The sequence below is a fragment of the Thunnus maccoyii genome, chromosome 4, assembly GCF_910596095.1.
Source record: "Thunnus maccoyii chromosome 4, fThuMac1.1, whole genome shotgun sequence".
In the NCBI taxonomy this organism is placed as follows: Eukaryota; Metazoa; Chordata; class Actinopteri; order Scombriformes; family Scombridae; genus Thunnus; species Thunnus maccoyii.
In genome coordinates this window covers 7,700,145-7,720,681 of record NC_056536.1, presented here as the reverse complement: position 1 = coordinate 7,720,681, position 20,537 = coordinate 7,700,145, and the positions used below count along the sequence as shown (strand labels likewise).

The following is a 20,537-nucleotide window of genomic DNA, read 5'->3' as shown; positions in this document are numbered from 1 at the left end:
AAAGATTGGTGACATTTTACATTTGCAGCCTCCTAAGCCATCTTGGCAACATCTGACTTTGAATAGCAATGAATCTTCCCATTTTTCTTCCCTAACTGTGAGTGGCAGACAGTCTTAAAGAACAATGCGGGAGGTTAATCAAATCCCAGTCATGGTGTTGACCTCTGGTCGAGGTCAAGGGCTATGGCTGGAGGGCGCCAGACAGGGCCAACCAATTGGCTGAGAGGTGTCAGTGTTGAAGGAGACAAAGGTCATACGCTGGAAAGGGAAGTGTAATGGATATGTAGCAACAAAGGTGGTGTGTGTGTGTGGGAAGCGCAATACCTCAACAGAAAGAAGCACAAACACAGTGGCACACATTATCAAACAGAACGATGGAAAGAAAACACAACCATAAGTAAACGCAAGAAAGTAAAAAATAAATGTGTCTGCATTTATATAATGTATATACGTAATTAAGCATATTAGTGCTGAAAAGATGATTTGATTGACAGAAAATAAAATTGTTTAAAGGATAAGGCTAGCATTATTCTATATTTTTCTTTTTGTCAACAAGTCAACAAAGACCAAAATCAACAATGTGTTCATCCGTCTCTCAATACTTTCTGATTTGCCTTCTCTGAATATCCCGTAATAAAACTACACTCAGTAGTTTTCTATAACAGCTGGGTACTGTTGTTTTGAGTAAACATTACTCAAATGAGTAAATAGTGCATTCATTTGGAACAATTATCAGCTGTGGATTAATACACATTTGGTGCATTAGTGAGTATTTACAGCAGCAGGATGATGTATGTGTGATCGATGCAACTACAATCTAAAACATATGCAAACATTCATTATATTATAGTATTTACAAATTTACATGTATCTGCTGTTTTGATTTCTATCTTTTTACATGACATCGTAGTCAAATCAATCGAATATTGCTTCGATGTATTATATAATTGCTACAGAGACATTTATTGAGTTTTGTTTTTTTATTATTATGAGTCATCATCATACCTGAAATTGAAATCCAATACAAGCTTGAGTCACAAAGGTTTCCTTCCTGTCATGAGACTGAGTCAGACTTGAGGTAAACTGAAATAATAGAGCCCAGACTCTCCCTTTTAAATGCATCAGTTCACTTAGAAATCCAAGTACCTGCAGCCTCCTTATTACCCATCCAGTCTGACCTCTATATCTCCCAGCCTGACCGCAGAGCAGTGGAAAAAAATCGTGTTGACCTCCTTTAATCAATTCTCCGCCCTGACACTTTGCCCGACAGACTGAATGACCATAACGCCTCGCATATGTGTGAAGGTACGTTTTGATGAAGTGATTCAACAGCTTTCCATAGGTGTGATTAAAGGTCATTCATGCAACAAACTGGTGGTGGATAGATTATTATTGATTGTGTCATGTCACTGCAGAGGTTTGGTGTAGTTCAAAAAGTGGCATACACCTATATAAACATTTCTCAAAGGCAAAATCTGCTCTAGAGGTTGAAATTATGTTAGCGGTTGAGTTAAATCTCGGTAGGGCCAAAGATCGACAGATTTCTGCCCCAAATGTTAGATTGAAGCCAGGTGAAGAAAGCGAGGGGCACAGACTTGTGGGGTTATTGCTTCTCTGACAATGAGATTTTTCTGCCTCTAAGAAACTAAAACTCAAATCTGCTTATGGTGTCCTCCTGCAACACTGTCCTATAAGCTGTTAGAGCAAACCGATGGTAGAATACCTAGCTGAGGTGTTTTGTGCCTTAGTGAAAGTAAATTGAAAGATAGTTTATCAAAGAGATACAAACAGAGAAAGAGAGAGAAAGGGTTTGAGATTGAGTGCTACCAGCAGAAGCATTGTCCCCTCGCAGAGTGACACGCCATCTCTTCCTCCCCGGACACAGACCCTTCTTTGTTTGTTCCCTGGGGCCAAACGAGTTCAAACAGAGGGGAGCGGAGGGGGTGGGGTGTGGAGAGGAATCTTTGGATGGGAGGATGGAGCGCCAAAGAGATGGCAGAGACGGCGACTTGCACAGACTGAAGAAGAGAGATGGAGGGAGAAGAGAGACTCTTTTGCCTGACAGGATGCAGGCCTGTTTGGAAAAGGAGGAAAGGCAGAGGGGTGGAGGTAGTTTGTGGGAGTGTGCGAGTGTGTGTGTGTGTGTGAGTGTGAGGGGGAAGGGGGTTGGGGGGGTGGGGGGCAGTCCAGCAGATGGGAGGGGTGTGCATGTGAGAAAGAGAGAATTAAGGGGTATTTTCACAGTAGGCTTTGCACGCTTTCCCTGCATCTGTGGTTAGGGGTAGCCCATGAAAAGAGTTTGTGTTTTTGCGTGGAGGAGGAATTCATGCATGTGCTCCCGTACGTGGTGTTTCTGTGCGTGTCATGCACTTACAAACTGGAGGAACACGTGTCCCAGTGCATGCTGAGGATGGGGTTCAGGCTGCAGACTGGCCTCCACGGCAGACAACACCTCTTTGTGCAACTCCAGGATGTCCTCAATATTGGAAAACAGAATCTATAAACAGAGGGATGATGTAAAGGGAGGGGACACAGAGGAAGGAAGAGATAAAGAGGGATGGGTGAAAGGAAGAGAAGGAAAAGGGGGAGGAAGTGACCAACAAATGGATAAAGATGTGGGGAAGGAAGGCAAAAACTGAGAATAAATATTTTATCTGAGCATCTCAGTTTAGAAAATCAATTATTTTATCTTGATATCTTGACCTGTGGACTTTTGGCAGCTAGAAGAACTCAAAAGTCAGTCATACCTTGACATGTTCGGGTGAGAGACACTGTTGGTCACCTGCAGTTTGTCTGATTCTGTGCAAGAATGCCTGAGGAGAAAAAAAGAAAAAAAGAAATTGTAAAACATATGCATTTCATGTGCTTCTTTGTTGACAAGGCAGTGGGGGATGAAGCGTTAACATCTATAGACATAAAGGCATAGAGAGTTTGAACATCCTGACACAGTCTATCTATCTAGCTATCAGTCTAGCTATCAACAAGACAAGGTTTTGGCAATTGTGAACCATCTCATATGTAAACAAATATGGCCTGGAAGTGGAAAGCCAAGTTCCCTTTACTGATTATTTTAAAATGTGTATGCATGTGCTCACCACTTTGAGGAAACAGATACAGTCGGTTTGGTACACACAAAGTACATCACATCACTTTGCATGAGCACTCAAGCCTTAGAGCAAGAGCAAGTCACATGTACAGCACGCTCACATACTTCACAGAAAATTGGCTTTCATGGTTGTAGACATAAATGTGTCACAGTTGTTTCACTGTCCCTTAGGTACCACAAAACTTTCCACTATATGACAAGGGATGTTTTTTTTTCCACTGTCTTGTGACACTTAAAGCTAACTGTATGGATCCTCTGTAGTGGAAGCTAATGCACCTGAGCATTCAGCTGTAAGACATCAGCCAAACTAACTGCTTTATCGTTACAGCGTCTACACACACTTCACCATAATAGGCTCATGTCAAGTTGAGCTTTGGCTGTGTGTGCAGTTTTGTGTGTGTGTGCTTGCCAATCAGAATTCTGACTTAGGAAAAAAAAAAAGAATGGTGAAGAGAGAGGAAGCGAATCTGCAAACAGTTTCCTTTATTCTCTCTTCCCTATTTCTCTGTCTATCACCCAGCGTCTGACAGACTTAACCTGTCTTGGTCTGACTGTCTGCCTCGTCTCCGTATGCCAATAGTGTCTTGAAAAGAATGGGATAAAGGAGAGGAGATATGTATCCCCCGAACTGCCAAATAAAACACTTCTCCTGTAGCCTCCTTCATGCTGGCAGGCTCCTGCTGATGTGTCTGTCTTGCATTTCGGTGCCTCATGTCTGAAAATTGATAGCTTGCCACATGGATGAAGGGTGTTACAAAGAAAACAAGTGTTGAGTTTAAGATTGCATGTACAATGATTCTGAAAATCTAAGTATTAATGAAGGTTATGATTGTTGTTCTAACCTCTTAGCAACTTCTCACCTGCCACTTCAAAACCAGGGTTAGGGTTACCAGAACAAATTTGAAAAAGCATCTACAAAATTGTTAATTAAGGGCATTTTCACACATGTAGCTTGTTTGCTTTTGCAGTCCAAAGTTGCAAACCAATGCCATGCGAAAGCAAACTGTTCTCTCATTGGTCACAAATCTTACCGAAAGAAACATGGAGCCTCAGCAGCGTGTGTGGCCAGACCTGTTGAAATAGTGTCTTTCAACAGGTCTGTGTTTGGCTAAATTGTTTCATTGCGTTTCTATGTTTAATATACCAGTGTTCGTTAAATGAACAAAATATCCAGTTCTATTGATAATCTGGACTGTGACTTGAAAACTATGTCCTGACACATCTAATTTAGAAGATGATGATATGCACTCTGATGAGTGCATATCACCTCATTCTCACATGACAGTTGTTGTTCAGACGGTGCATAAGGTAAGCTTAGAATACATGTAGGCCTATGACTAGGCATATTTATCATAAGGCATATTTATCATAAGTTTTTTCATTAGGCATCCAATAAGCTGAGTTATGAGTCAGTTGTTCTGGTTGGTTGAGTTGATCGTTGATTGAGTTTGGGTGAACTAACCCTTTATAGGAAACTGTTGCATACTCTGTACAGTCACACCTATCATCAGCCTAGTACATGTATTACTTACAGTAAGTCACTGGCCTGTAATGAAAGACTTGACACTTGTAATCACACATTTGCTCTAAAGATAGAAACCAGCCAACCAGGCAGTCATGCAGCAATCATATCATTTCCTAAGAGACCAAACACTTTGGGAGGATTGTCTCCAGTTTTTTTTTTTTCACTCTTTACTAGCTTTTGCGTAGGTTGAACCAAAATAGAAAGCAAAGGTCCTTAATAGTGAGCTGCAATCTCGCTAATTAAGACTAGCATTAAAGGGAAGCAGTAGTTCTCGTGTTCTTGACTGGTTTTGGGAGGGAGCTGATTGTGCTTGAGGCGTATACTAATTAAATCTCCCATATGGCAACTTGTACCGTGTCCACACTGGAGGAGTCACTCATGTGAGAGATTGCTCCCTGGCAGAGGAGATGAGAAGAGGCAGGAAACAAGGCTTTTCCTCTGTCGCTTTCGGATGAAGGAAGCAAGGCAAGGCTGGGGTGGGTGCAGGAGAGAGAGAGAGAGAGCAAAGGATGCACAGAATGAAAACAAAAAAGGGGAAGGCACGATGTTGGAGCACAGGTTGAGCTAAAAACTAAAAGTATCCAGACTTCAGAGTCCTTCTTTATTGACAGCTACAGCTACCATCCAGGAAGGATCATTCACTCTTAAACAAAATGTGCCACGCAGATGTGGTGACAGGGGGATCAGCAGGGAGGATGGTGGGAAGGAGCAACAAAGAGATCCTTTCAGTCCAGGTCTCGCCCCAACATGGCCATTCTCACACAGGGTTGTATTGGCTGTCTTCATTGTTCCATCACAAAGCACACAGGTTTATTTGGAGAGAAAATTGGAAGCTTTCTCTGTCCACCATCATGACTGAGACAGACGACAGAACAGAGCACAAACTGGGCATGCACACCAAGCACGTCTGAATTTATTCAATCTCAGGATTTTTATAGTCTGGACTGTAATGTTTTGAGAGCGTGATCGGAATCGACAACAGGAAATAGGCCCAAAAGAGGGTATTATGGGTATAATTGGAAGGATGTTGACATCTGATGGACAGCGGTTCATTGTGCTTGGAAAGACGAGCATTATAATTAAGTAAACTGCAGTCTGGACTGATTTTCATATTCAGCTTCTTGAGAGCTTTACAGGAATGACCACGGACAAGTTAACTTCCTGCCAAGAGAACTGACAAGTCTGTCATACTTAGCAATAGTTACATGGAGACTGGAATCTGATTCATCTTGACTTCCTCCATAGCCCAAATCTGTAACTTGGCAGGATGACAGGCTACCAATACTCGCAGAATAGCTACGTGTAAATCCATGTGACTTTTGTAAACAAGTTCTGATTGTCTTTGTAATTTGGCAGTGCAAGCGAAAAGTAAAAATACAACAGAGTCGATATTTCCCCACTCTGGTTTTGGATAACAGAAAAGAAGCAGATGTGATTGCACCCTCAGATAACTCTCAGCATATTACAAGTCATGCATCATTTGCATGGAGAGGACAATACCTCTGAGCATTGTGCACACACACACACTGACATTAAGATATGAGATGAATATTGAAAAAGTCATCTTTTCCACAGTACTTAGTTAAGCCAGTTGTTATTGGGGGAAAAAATCAAACATGAAAAGCAAACACACAGTAGTCATGACAAACTGTAACTCTACCCACTGGACACAGTTGTTAAGCTCATTACTTCTTAATCAACATGCTGAGAGGCAGCAGGATGCGGCTGGCGGTCCTTGTTTACTTTGGTATCTCCATCTCGGGTGACCTTTCTGCCTCTTTTCTGACATCAGCACATCGTCATCGGTGAACCGATGGTGTGTAATTATGTTTGGAGGAGGATCAGGCATTGAGGAATAATGTTTCCATGAATGATTAATAACAATATGTCAGATTTGTCTTTCAGTTATTGTCTGAAATCCTATTCAGCCACATTTCAAGCTCCTAACCCACAATGGCGATGAATTTTATGGAGATGAAACAGGAGATGATTATGTTTTGAAAGCCTTCTGCCAAAAGCTAATTGTGGTCCTTGAAAATACAAATCATATATCTCCTTTTCTGCATAGGTTGCCCTAGGCAGCTCTCATTAGATTGTGTGCAAATGATGCGTAGTTACTCTTCTAAAAATGGTGGTGACATCAATCAATGTGTTAATAATAGTTGGTCAGATGGGACACAAATTCATTTTTTGATACCCTTGGACTCATAGTTATGACTTATGAGTGGCTGCACGGAAGGGGCTCAGCTGCTGCACAGAGCACAACAGAGATCTTGCACATGATGGTCTCTTGCCACAAGGTGATGGGCTGTTAGGGGAAACTGCTCACGATGCAATCCCACAGGAGACAATTAACAAAACCATAAAGCTCTTTGATAGACCACAAAGTAGCTGCCAAGTACAACACTAATGCAGACTTATACCACTGACATATCAGTATGGTGGAGCCAGAAATGTCCAACAACCTCCACAAAGGAAGTTATCCAGGCCATGAAAAATACACAGAATTAAAGTCATATTAAAAAATGTTAAACATTCAACTTTTTACATATTTCAAAATGCAGACTGAACTTGCATCTATCAGATGAAGAGATATAACAGAATGTCCTAACAGCTATGAACAGTCAGGCCTTTAATAGTCCACACTCACATTCTCAGGATTATCCTCAAGTTCTTCCTACTGCTCAATAATTTTTCTAAATAATTTCCCTCCTTACTCATCCTCGAAAGTCTGAGCATTTTAAATCCATTCATAACAGAAGTACCTGCAGCAGCCTGGCAGCAATAAGCAGGTATTAGCAAAATGTCACCTGTTATTAAAAATTTCTTGGCTTCTCTTTCTTGTCGAGTGCAGGGACCTGACAGAGCCACTTAAGTGATGTATGACAGGCTGGGGAAAATTGTAAGTCCGTTTCATGATTTATATGGTCTAGACTAAAGCTAAAAATGTTTTAATAAGCTATTTACTGCTGAAGCCAAACAGATGAATGTCTTTGCCTTAAGAATGCATTTGGACTTTTATATTCCAGGAAAAAAGGGTGAGACATTCAACAGGCTGACTGAACTGTGAGAGCCAATTCTAAATCACCCCCGAGTTCTCAGAAACAAGCCTGTAAGCTTTGTATAGCATGTTCGCTATTTTGTTAGCATTTTCACAACCTCACACCCCTTCCTCTGCCCTCATTTACAAAATGTTCAAGGGTGTTTTCACACTTGATTTTTCAGCATTACCACTTCAAGGTGCTGCTTGCCGCATTATGGCATAAATGGTCCCGAAAACAATGAAAAAAAGCAATAACAATCAAAGTGTCTGTGGTATGTATTTTCTGTGCTTACAAAAGTATCACATTAGATGCAGATGTGACATGAGCAGCATACAAAGCAGTTATCATCCCCTTCCCAAACAGCTAAAGAAAGTCAGGGTTCAGCTTCCTTTACAGCACTTACACAAAACAAACTTAAAGCTACAAAAAGCTGCCAAATGTTTGGGGCATCCCATAAAGCTGAGTCACTGTCCACTTTATTGCAATAATTTATGTGCAAGACAAGACTGAAGACAAGTGAAAAAATCCCAAACTGCAACAGAAGAAGTGCAGACACATGCCACTGTCGTTGTGTTTGTGTGTGGCATGCAAACAGGAAGTGAAAACAGAGCAATCAAACTGAACAAAAGCCAGCGCTTTTTTTTTTAAAGAAACTGAGATCATTGACAAGATTTTTTTTCCCTTTCCTTTTCTTTTCAAGCAGTGGTTCAACTCAGCGGGGAAGGAAAATAAACAGTCGACAGAATGAAGCAGTGCCTCACGACACAAAAGAAGCAGATGTTGTGCCTGGACAGGAAGTGTGACTTTTTGTGAAAAGGAAGTGCCAGACATGTATGACTGACCACTCAACTGTTGTAAAATCTTGCACAGTTTTGTGGACATTGCAACAAACAAACAAATCATACAAATTTATACAGTTCAAGTTAGAGCTGAAATAATGAATCTATGGGTTGAGCAACAGAAAATCAATAAGCTATTAAAACTATTTTAATAATTAATTGTCTCAATAAAAACACTGTAAACTGAATAACTTCAGCTTTTGAACTGTTGGTCAGACAAGACAAGCAAACAATTTGAAGATATCTTGAGCTCTAAAAAAAACTTTGATGGACATTTTTTTCACAATTTTTTATTTTCATTTTGTATATGAAACAATTAATCAATTAATCAGAAAATAATCAGCAGATTAATCAATGATGAAAATACCTGCTAGCTGCAGCCCTGCTTTAAATTATTTAAATTGTGGACATTACTCTTAAAGCTGTAGCACAACAGTTGCACTGTCATGTTTTAAGGCACCAAAGATGACAGAATGATGAGTGGACGATCATGCTGTTTATTGCTATGGGCTGAAAGGAACGGATGGAAAAGCACAGCCACCATCTTCATTATTTACACATTCAGTTTCAACCTATGTCGGGCTTGGAACACATGTCATGTTCAAGCTAACATCCATCATCACCTGCCGCCCCAGACAGTGTGATCACTGTTTAACACCAATAACTGGTCTCATGTCATATGAGGAATCAGGCATCATCTCATATGACCAACAGCCAAAGGATCAGATGTAGACTGGGGGGTTTGCTAACTGTTGAGGTTTATCAGAGCGAAGAGGGGCCAGACAGTAAGGTGTGAAGACACAGACAGACCATATGCTGGTGTGGGCTCAGTGTTCGCTCCAGTGGACAGTGAGTAAGAGGCCTGCTGCCCTCACGTCTGCCTCGTCTGCTTCTGCACAGAGCTTTCTACCTACAGCTGAGCCAGATTCATAACACGCTCTAACATCAGATTCACTTTCTTTGAGATAAGACCTTCACTTTCGTCTAGCGCTTTTTTAATCAGCTGGCATAGAGTTCACAAGCATACAAATACACATTAAGTTGACTGTAAAACAAACATATAATGTTCCTCTATGATTTTTTTAAAAGGCTCAAATCTCAGTAATTAAGAATAATTTCTTAACACAGGAAAGTTTACACAGTCATTATTACAAAAGTAAAAAGCAGCAGGAAAACAACTAGAGAGAAGTAAGGAAATGTCATGATTGTTAAACTCGGTCAAGTTGCAACATGGGAGTAAGTCAGATGTAGAGTCAGTCACACAGGGTCGGACCTTTCAGAGCTGCCGTCACACTGCTGGCAGAGAATGTTGCCACCAAGGGCACTCAGAATAAGGGCATTTTAATTTGTATGTTTACCTTCTGCAAAGGTTATCCATATTAAACAGGGATTAATGTCAAAATGAATGTGAGAACAAGGTCAAACAGCACCTTGATTGTCATTTGGAAAGCTGCTGCGGTGTTCTACTGGATTGCATTATACTGAAAGGTGTTTTTAATATTTTGTAAAGTGAAACACAGAGGGAAGTTCCAAAAAATTGCATGTATAAAGTGAAAGTTGACATGGTTGTTGTGTTTGACCACAAACAAATATTTTTGTATAGCAGATTTCTATATATTGCTTATTGACCTACTGGACAAAGAGATCAATTTTACATATAATAGGATTCAGAAGAAACACTGACATATACGTCAAACTGACGTGTGTCACTGCCTTTCACTTCTTGTTAGTTCACTCATGTTCGTTAACCTCCATTGGGTAAACATACCTTTGTGTAAACTGGAGAATTACAGAGATGTGAAATTGACCTGATAGATTATGTACTTCCTGTTGGTCATAACAGCAAGTGCAACTTTACACGTAATATAGATCGATAGCAAAATGGTGTAAATAGTGACACATGTCAAATATGTCCATAGACCATTTCTTTGATGGAACAAGCCATTTTATAAAGTAGCCTAGATTAGTCTGTTTATTAGTGGGCCAATCAGGTAACGCCATCCAAGGCACATCATCTCTTTGGGAGTAGATTTCTGTGCATGAGACTAAACATGGTGTAAATGGGGACAAGACTCAGCCATTTTTCTGTTTGCCCATCCCCACATCAGCATTCAGCAACAATGCTGGGTCATCTCACTCAGTTCAGATATCTCACAAGAGACCCCGTATATCAAGAACAGCTCTAACACTTGTCAAGGTTTTTCCAGGGAGCCCTGAGAACCCCTTTTCAATTTGCTTTGGTTCCCACACCTACTGAAACAACCCTTGAGCAGAATCACAGATCCACAGATTCAGGACTTTTCTATGCAAGTTCTCAGGTCCCCAGCCTCAAACTCTCTACCCCTCTTCATCCAAGAGAAAACAACAACAACAAGCTAAAAACAATGCGACCATTAAGGGTCTCTTTTTTGGGGGGAGAGGATTGGGGTGGCCAGCCACAAAGGGGGATAGGGCAGTTTTAGGGAGGGAATGAAGGCCATTTTGGGGTCGACATGGCATGAAATTGAAAAAATAAATGAAGAAATCCCCTCTTTGTGGCCTGTGTGCAGCAGAGCCAGAGAATGGCCTGTGGTGCTGACACAATAAGGGACCCCAGCAAACCTTAGTGGACTCCTTTTCCTCTGAAGCTGTAATTCACATCTCTCCCCAACCCTCCAAATACTCCCTCACCTCGCCCTCCAACCAGTCCTTCGCTGTCTTCCAAGAGAAACCCTTTTTGGCAGAACCAATCGCCAAAACACAAAGTCTTCTTTGAGTTTTGTCCAGTTTTTTCTCACTCGCTCTTACTCACTTCCGCTTTGAAGGACTTTAAACTTCAGTGCTCTTTCAGTGGCTCACATGGGCGGAAACTAAACGCTGCAGGGGGATGAGACAGTGGACAGAGGAAAGACAGACAGACAAATCAGAGACTTCCTGTTTAAGACTGCCTACTCATCAACTCTGTTGCATTAATGAGTGGATGAAGAACATGATAAATATGCGAAACACAAATTTTCAGTGACACATGCTGTAAAAAATCTCTAAGCCTGGATCTGGCTCAGCAAGCTTCATCAGGCTATCAAAGTTCTGCTTTCGAAAGGTTTCACTGCCGCAATAATTTAAGCGTTATCATTGTTGTGCACGCCTTGTTTTTACTGACCAAGTTGACACGAAGCACGTCTAACTGAGGAGGGGCATTTTCACCTTCTCATTTTGCTAGATACTCCCACTTTCACAGTGGCTGTACGAGTTATAAATATTCTTTATGATATCTCTACTCTTTCAGGTCGGTAGACAGCTTCTGCCACTCAATTACATACAGAAACTTCTGTCACTCATTACACATCTATAGGAACAAAATACAGAGAAGCACGCAATGCTCATTCTCACATACTCCCCTTGTGATAATGGAAATAGCTTGTGATGATATTAGTGTGCCAGCAGACATGTCTTTTTATTTGTTTCCTCATTTGTGCATTGAATGTTAACAGCCAGCAATTCAGACTTGCAATCTGCTTTAACCTTTAAATCTGTTAAAATGTTCTAACATTACTCTATTTGACATTTTTATTTATATTCAAGTCTACAATGCTGAAATGACATATTTTCCACACAGGGAATGTTCAGCTTTCATCTGATCTAAATACTCATCTAATTTCATCTCTATCGGTGCTGACACTCAGCGCAGGTTTGTCTGCAAGTCCTTTTTTTCTAAGTGGTTCTCCTGTTAATGGGTGACATGTGGTGATCTGCAGATAACATCATGGACCAGATTGCAGAGGCCATCTGGACATTTGGACGTGTGTTTTTCGGTGCTGACAGACGTAGGGATCACAGACTGGATCAGAGTGTGGTGAGTGTGTTGTCGAGTGAGCCATCAGAGACCTGCGAAGCTTCCAACAGATCAAAGACCAGCTACGGAAAAAAAGATGCAGCACAGCTGAACGTTCAAGAAGCAAAATTCAGTTAGTAGCATTTCCTGCATTACAATAACTGATATAACCAAGCAAAAGAAAACTAAACGTGCCACATGTCATTCAGTTGGTCAGACATAAACACAGTCATGGGCACAGACGGAAAGAAAATGGTGGAAAAGACACTAATTTGTGTACAACTACACTGAGAAAAGATCATAACACCCACTGGTTCTGACTCAAATGTTATTTACCAACCTGATAGAGAACAGCATTTAATGAAGACTAGATAGAAGCTGGATAAAGCCCTTTCTGTCTCAAAAAGTCTTTTTCAAGCCCCAAAATTACTAATGCAGCTGACCTACATTCTATCTCAACTTCTCATTTTGAATGTTCACGTTCCTCCTCGCTGCTGAAAGAGAGGTTTCCAGTATCATTTTGATTCATAATATTCCATTTAAGCACAAGCAAAAGTATAACAGAGCTATTAATCAGGGTTGACCTTATATTGTGAAAATCACATGTAATCATATAACAGTCATGGTAAAAAATCCCCATTAAAACAAGAGCTCTATTCACTCACATGTTTTTTTGGGGGGTTTCTGCCACATATCTATCCTGATATGTGGCCTTTTCGTTTCCGAAAAGGTTTCCTGTCAGCATGTGGAAACAAAATCATCACGGTAACAGCTCAAGCATGTATGACTCAAGCCTTTAATAATGCCATATTAGTTGGCAAAAATGTCATCACATCGAACAAATGCCAAAATAAAAGCCCTTCAGCCACCAGGACCAAAAATTTGTCAGCAGCTGTCAGGAACAGTTATGACAACATATTCAGCAGCCTCTTTGACTTTGTAGGGTTAAATAACATAAATAGATCTCTAATTCACTAATTAGTAAAATGACATAGTTTACCTTAGAGCTAATGTTTAACAAAGTGACAATCATGGAAAAACATTATGCCGTACGATGGGTCACTACTATATGTGAAGTGTGGTGCATCTGTAACCTGAGATCAGTGTTTATTCCAGGACATGGATGTATGCAGTGAACTTGCATAACCACCTTGTTATTTTGTTTTTAAAGCCCTTTTTTCCCTGTACTTGACCTGATATATGCAAAGCTTTGTTTCTCTAACTTTTCCCTGAGCATGAAGTTAATAAAAACAAAAACAAGAAAGAAAAACATTATTGCATAAACCTTCCTTGTTTTTAGCTATGTAAACTTTCCTTGTTCATAGGCCGGAAAAGTTCATCCAGCAATAAGGTTTTGGTTTTGTCTTCCTTGCATTACCTGACCACCCTCACACTGTTCCTCCACTCACTCAGGCTAAGTTAAGTCTAAAATAATAGACAAGAATGAACTGGGAAGGATGCATGTTTCCTATCAACGTCACCCACCCACATATCTTACATGAGTAAGATTCTCAAGTCTTGCTCCATTCTGGACAAGTGCTCACCACATTTAATTGGACACATAGCCTACATTTCAAATGAGATCATTTGAATCAGTCTATGACTATGCATCTAAAAAAGTGGACGTAAAATGTTTTTTAAATTAAAGTTTTACATTTGTGAGGCTGCTTCACTACCATAGAACAAGAAACAATAGAGGACCTACTTACTAATGTATTGGGCAGTGTGTGATGTGTGTGTGACACTCCTTCTTTGTTCCATTGTGTCATGTGAACGGCCTCCTGGCAGGACAGCGTACAGGCCAGGCATTTTACTTTGGCCTGCCCTGATTAGTCAAGACCTCAACAGTCCTGTAAATCAACTCAGGCTTTAAATCAAACATCTTTGCCATATTCTCTAAATATAAAATGCTTTGTGGAAAGTTGTTCTGTGATAGTTTGGTTGTCCAGAATTTTTCTATCAGGCAAATGACCTTTGACCCCGGAAAGAAGCCACACATCTGGTTGTACTCGAGAAAGCCAACAAACATTGTAAGCCTGCTGCCTCAGTTCCTAAGCCAAATGGAAGTTCCCAAGGGATGGCAAAGGTAATTCCTCAGAGTCTATGCCAAAATCAGTCTGCATGTATCCATCCATCCCACCTTTAAAAAGTGTGCTCAAAACCATTCTGCACAGTTAGTGCACCCCGTATCCACTATGAGAAAGTACTTGTCTCAACTTTGTCCAGGTCATGATCTCCAACGGGACATTAGAGATCTCATGTTGCCGTGCTTTTACAATTCAGACCAGGTCACCTACTGTATCGTATATCAGCCTGTTGAAAACTTCACAGAGATTTTCACATACACAGCAGTACTGTCTGTTATTTGTTATTTGCTCCAGTCATAAAAATGTCCCTGTTAACCAAACAGTGCATCTGAAAGTATTTCTTGTCTGCAATCTTGCTTGGTCTGATATCTGACACAGGGAAATCTGTAACCTGATATAATGCTACTGACTTCTGGTTCATGACTTTCTTACCTCCACACATCTCAGATTCCACAGCACACACACTGCTTGAACAGCGTAACCACAAACAGCTCAGATAAACATCTAATCCATTTAATACTTTTTATAACCTAAAGGATGGCAATTTGATCATTCACATCCTTCCATACTGATGGTGTAAGATGATTTTTCTCCTACGCTGATTCACAGCTGTAAAAATCTGCAAATATCTCTTGTGGAAGGAGGGAGGGGGTGTTTTTTTGGCATCATACCTCCGGGTGTTACAGTGGTTTAGACTTGTTAACTTGAATTCCTAAAATTCCTGCTGCAGTCTTATGCTTCAAAGAAAATGGCTTATCAACACACATGACTAAAAGAAAAACACTAAGATTAAGTTGGAAACTGGTATTTACACCCCGTTTTATACAACACACTGCACTATAATGGTTTAGTCTGGCACTGTAGCTGTGGCATAAGCTGCACTGCAAGGTACCAATTGTCCAGAGTGTGATGGAAGGGTGCACAGTGGCGACTTAAAAAAAGTAACGTTATGTCATGTGTCTGCACCAGAGGCAGTGGTTTATGCATCGATCTGCATAAACCACTGCGCTGTCGGTCATGCAAATAACTCTGACAAGTGATTAGCAAACAGAAGGCCTTCAAAACAGCCAGAGAGACAAGTTGCTTTGAACTCCAAAGCCCGTAGGATATGAAAAATAACATTTAGCATGACTGATTTCATGGGAGGGCACAATATTTTTAAACTAGAATGTTTCGTTCCCTCATTTGAACGCCAGCATCTGTCTCAAATGTATGCCACCTTCAGCATTTGAAGGTGCGATTAATCTGGGAGTTACGAGCTATGTGATGAGACTCTCGTGTCCCGACTCTCAAGTCTTACGAAGCAACAGAGAGTTTAAAGCCCAGTAATAAAACCCTCACAAAACCCCAGCAGTCTGCCGTAGTAACACTTCTACCTGCTGTGAAGACTCCACAGGCTGTTTTTTCCCCTTCACTACTGCTATTACGTGATTTGTGCCTGTGCTTGGATGACTTCAACAGGGCTGAGCTTGCAGTGAGCTTGAAACCACCAGCGTTGTGGCCAAGATGAGAGTTCGAATCTGATTCTATTTATACCCCCCTCGCCCAGAGAAACTCGATGCTGGTCTTTCCCACCGAGTGGGGAGGGCTGGAGAGATGGAGCGGAGTACACAAAAAAAAAAAAAAAAAAGAAAGAAAGAAAGGAAGGTAGACACGGAGACACAAGTTTGGAGAGGAAGCTCCAGGCTGGCTTCCTGTATGTCTGTCTTCCTGGGCATCACTCGGATAATGTGTGTTTGTGTGCATGCACACGTGTCATCCTGTTTGCTCTGCTCAGTGAACCATGTCAACAGTTACTGCAGGTGAAAGTGTAGAAAAACATCAGAGAGAGAAGTGTGAAGAAACTGCAGCTATATAGCGTACGTGCAGCACCACACAACATAATTTATCCACACAAACACATATCAGCAGTGGACATGTGTGATCTCACTTGTGTGTGGCCCAAAGCAAGGGTCACAGAAGGCGGGATTTCCAGATGTTTCCTATTATCCCCCAGCACTGACGAGACCTTCCTGGTCACCCTGCTCTCCATCTCTCACTTCTCAGAATCAAGAAGGATGGTCAAAAGCTGACTAATTTATAGGCCACATTATTCCACTGTTGTCTTACTGGACACCAACACAGTGTGGTCCAAAAAAAAAATCCAGCAGTTTTCTAAAATGGTAAAGCCTCATTTTTATGGTTTTGAAGGAAAATCCCCCACATCTACTGGATATGATGCCGCTGACCATATTCCTGTCATTGATAGCCTACATTTTGGTGCATCATGGCAGGGAAAATCCAGTTGTCTGGATTAAATCAACAAAGTGCTGCCCTACAGAAAATCCCCACTAATCTATGGCACTAAGAAATGATCAATTCAGACACAAACAGGGGAATTTGTTGCAACAAAAGCTTGAAAAGAGCAGTCATCACCATAAACTTGGAGTTGAATATGAACCATCTTGTTTAAATGAGACTGATTTCATTCTGCTCTAAGGAGGCAATGCAATGATAATAGTGAGCAAAATGAATCCTCTAATCCCTCTTTTCACACCCCCCAACCCCCCTCCTCCCCCTTTTCACCTCTTCTCCTCCCACCATCCCTACATGCTTCCCTCCAGCATGTTGGATGAGCTGGTTGGCGCTGGTAATTGCCAGGGGATGAGTGACATGCAAAATGGCTGAGATGCCAAAGCCGGATAACCATCTCTTTTGTGTGTCATTGCAATCATTGCGATTGAGAAACGATGCTGCACGAGGGCCAAAGATCCGGGAGGTTTTGGAAGAGCACAAAGGGAGGTGGAAAATAAATCAGTGATAAGGCAATAGATGGTGATGTGGGCAGTCAACAGCGAGCTGCCATTCAATCTGCTACTGTTCAATTTCCATTATGGGCGTGATGGATATCTACGAGATCTCTGTGAGACTGAGGTTGCCTATACATAAGAGAGAAGCTGATTGGTTTACAATTTTTTTTTTTTTTTTTAAATCAAGAACCGCAACATTGATGATATATTTGTTCACTAGAATAGCTCAACGAAGACATGACATCATGTCCTGACTTCTCCAGCATAGCTACTGACAGTGAGAATATTTCAGCAATCTAAACCTCAGAGTAAATGTCAGTTCCTCCGAATCAAAACTTTATAGAGCTTGTTCATCATATGAGACATGACAGTGGTATCAGGGGACTAGAAAGCATTGCAACCTCAAACCATGTTGTGTTTTCAGTCATAGGTGCAGTTCACTTTTCTTGACTGGGGGAAAACACCTCTCATTGTCTAGCTCCTACATTATCTCTATCCCCGTCCTCGTGCGCATGTACAACCCACTGCTCTTGCATTAACATACCACACATTCCCAGTGAGCTGTCAGAAGGCATTCTGGGAACTGCAGGAGATATCAAACTGAACTACATGTGGCCGTTTCAGGGCAAACGTCACACTTATCATCGCAAAATAACTCAATCAAAAGCTCAGAAGACACTTTTCATTCGCCGTCACTGCGTTAGCCTCTTCACAATGAGGGACTCCCCCCCCCGACCCACTTACCCCCCCCCCCCCCTCCCTCACGCTGAATCACTCTGTATCTTTACTGAAACCATATGTTCTGAGCTCCCACAGCCAGACTTTCCTTATCAACACCACAGTGAGCTGCGTGGTGACAAAAAGCCTCGGCTCCCACTGAGGGAAGGGGAGCAGGCTCGGCTGGACCCTGGACGGAGAGCATGGGAGGGATTAGCAGAGGATTGGCGCTGGTGGAGAGGACTGATGTTTCTTTTCTCCTTTTGTTGTTTTTCCGAGTGTCCATGTTCTCCATTATCAATCTAAGCTACTGAGCCCCGATGCCACAATGTCCCCCAAGATGGAGATTCAGTGGATTTGGGATGGTCTCACATGTGAACACAACATATACAATGGGGTACAGAGCAGCGTGTTTTGGCATCAAGGCTTGTTTACTCAGTATGTGCCCATATGTGGTGACTAGTAATGAGGACAGTCAAATGCATCTATCCAAGCAGTGTTTATTAACAAACTGCAAATACACAATTCGCAGTTTACCCTGAATCCAAATAAAAATCCCAAAGGCTTATCATGACGAGGGAAAATATGGACTAAATCTCGACACATTTGACTGCAGCCTTGGCTAAACAAAGATCGCTTTATTCAAAGACACAGGTGATAACAGAATTTCCCTCCCGCTTGACTGTATCACTCCACTCTGGCTACACACCGTATGGCTTAAATCAAAGAGATGGCAACTGATGTGATGATGGGGAGGAGCATAGTGGAGGGCACAGGCACTGACAGCTTTCAGATGTCCACAGGAAAGGGAACCCAGACTTCTCTGATAAATCTGTGGGTCTGTGTCTTTATCATTATGCCGGAACTGGGTTCGAGGGAGGTCAAAGCTGTCTCTCTGCTGTCTGGTCTGTCTTGTAACAGAAGATAAGCAATGACTGACTCTAGTGTAACCGAGAAAGGAAGCAGTGCAGCAGAGATTGGCCCCTGAATGTTAAAAAGCTGCTTTTTCTTTTTTTTTTTAAACACGAGTGGAATTTAAATTCATTCAGTAAACTAATCCGGGGTTCGACGGAAGCTGAATTATGTGGGCATGCATCAGTGACTCGAGGGCTGTAAGATCATTGGGTATCTTCGTGACACTGGAATACTCTGAACGGTCTGTACAGAATTACCTCGAGAACTTTGAGGAAGTTCCTAAACATGTGACAAAACAAGAGAAAGAGGGAACCATCGCCATGTTTGACAAATGCTTGCCAGATGTTGAAATTGGAGAATTCACAGAATCATTAGCATGTTCATAAAACAGCCTTTTATCAGCAAGAAAAATGAAGACAATCTGGGCGAGCCTTTCTTTTTTTTTTTTTTTTTTTGAGTCAACAGGGTGGAAAAGTGAGTAAGAGGGTAGTCTGAATCCCTAACCAAAGGGTGATGCTTTGTAGCTGACACTGACCTTTGACCTTGTTGTGGAGCACACAACAGCAAGTAAAAAAAAAAAGCATAATAATGAAGTTACACTATTTCTGTCGCATTAAATGCTGCCAATTTGGAAATTTGGAGTCAACCACATAATGATTTAGTCTCAGCTGGAAGCAGAAACCACCTGCACAGTACATGTACCAGATATGACAAGTCAAGGATGAGGGGAGGAGAAGGACAACAGAAAAATGACAAGGACACAAATTGAATAGTCTCCTGCAGGTGGGAGCCATCTATGCTGGCACTGTGTTGGTGGCTGAAAGGAGTGTGTAAAATTACCAGGATGTTCATTCATCAAAGGCAACGGATGTACAACGAGTGAATAAGTAACTGTGCTGAAATGTTTTCTTATCTCAGTCTGGAAAAAGAAGGTGTGGTGTTGCTGAATTCTCATGAATATCTATTTATTTGCAAAGCCGGTGTGAATTGAGCTCTTCTTTGATTGTTTTGAACCTGAGCTTTAACACACAATGAGGAGGTGTGAATGATGCCCCCCCCCAGCCTTCATGCCCATGTGGAAAACCTCACGCATGAATCGTAACAAGTCTGCCTAGGAATAGACCATGAGTCTGCCTAGGAATATTTTTGACACTGTCTCAATTATTTCATTGTTGATATTTGGCTAAGGTGCAGCAGGTTAGACACAGGTAAATCCATGCTTCCATCATTACCAGCAGGCAGGCTGCCCTCTCAGAAGCAAAGCTGTCAGCAAGCCTGTGAAGAAAGCCACGTTGTGCAGCAGCAGCTGTAAACCAGAGCTGCGAGATGTGTCTAACTCCTGCAGCATGTTTAAATGTTTAAATATAACAACAACACAAGAGAGAACAATCAACTCCCAGAGAGGCTGAGCTCTTGAGGAGAGCGTCAACCCGAACACCATATGAATTTCTAGCGAGTTGTCTTCATAACCAGCCGGTAGACTTACAGCAGGTAAACATATTAAAGTGAAATCCTTCTTGCAACATGTGCCGGCTGATGTGCTGGATATATGCCGAACTAAAGAGTGTAAAATATCTTTTCATAAAATGTCACCCTCTGCAACTTATGAGGCTTGTATGTTTGACAATAGGAAATCCTTCCTTAAATTGAAGGATTCCTGACTGTAGTTTGGTGTGATGTTGTGCCCGAGTAGGAGATAGAGGA

The 20,537-nt window shown here is 41.5% G+C and overlaps 1 protein-coding gene across 4 annotated transcripts in view; it reads right to left on the bottom strand.

The window, feature by feature from the left end:
- prex1 (phosphatidylinositol-3,4,5-trisphosphate-dependent Rac exchange factor 1) overlaps positions 1–20,537 on the bottom strand; it is an 81,382-nt gene that overhangs the window by 59,520 nt on the left and 1,325 nt on the right. For 3 of the 4 annotated variants that reach the window (XM_042408828.1, XM_042408826.1, XM_042408825.1), the window contains exons 2-3: positions 2,748–2,813; positions 2,375–2,497 (exon numbers count right to left, since the gene is read on the bottom strand). Coding sequence is in view for 2 of the 4 variants with exons in the window: in XM_042408826.1 (XP_042264760.1) it covers positions 2,375–2,497; positions 2,748–2,813 (189 nt within the window). In the remaining 2 variants the exon portion in view is untranslated. Of the gene's footprint in view, positions 1–2,374; positions 2,498–2,747; positions 2,814–11,184; positions 11,266–20,537 lie in introns of those variants that run through there. The other variant, XM_042408827.1, reaches the window with a different exon arrangement.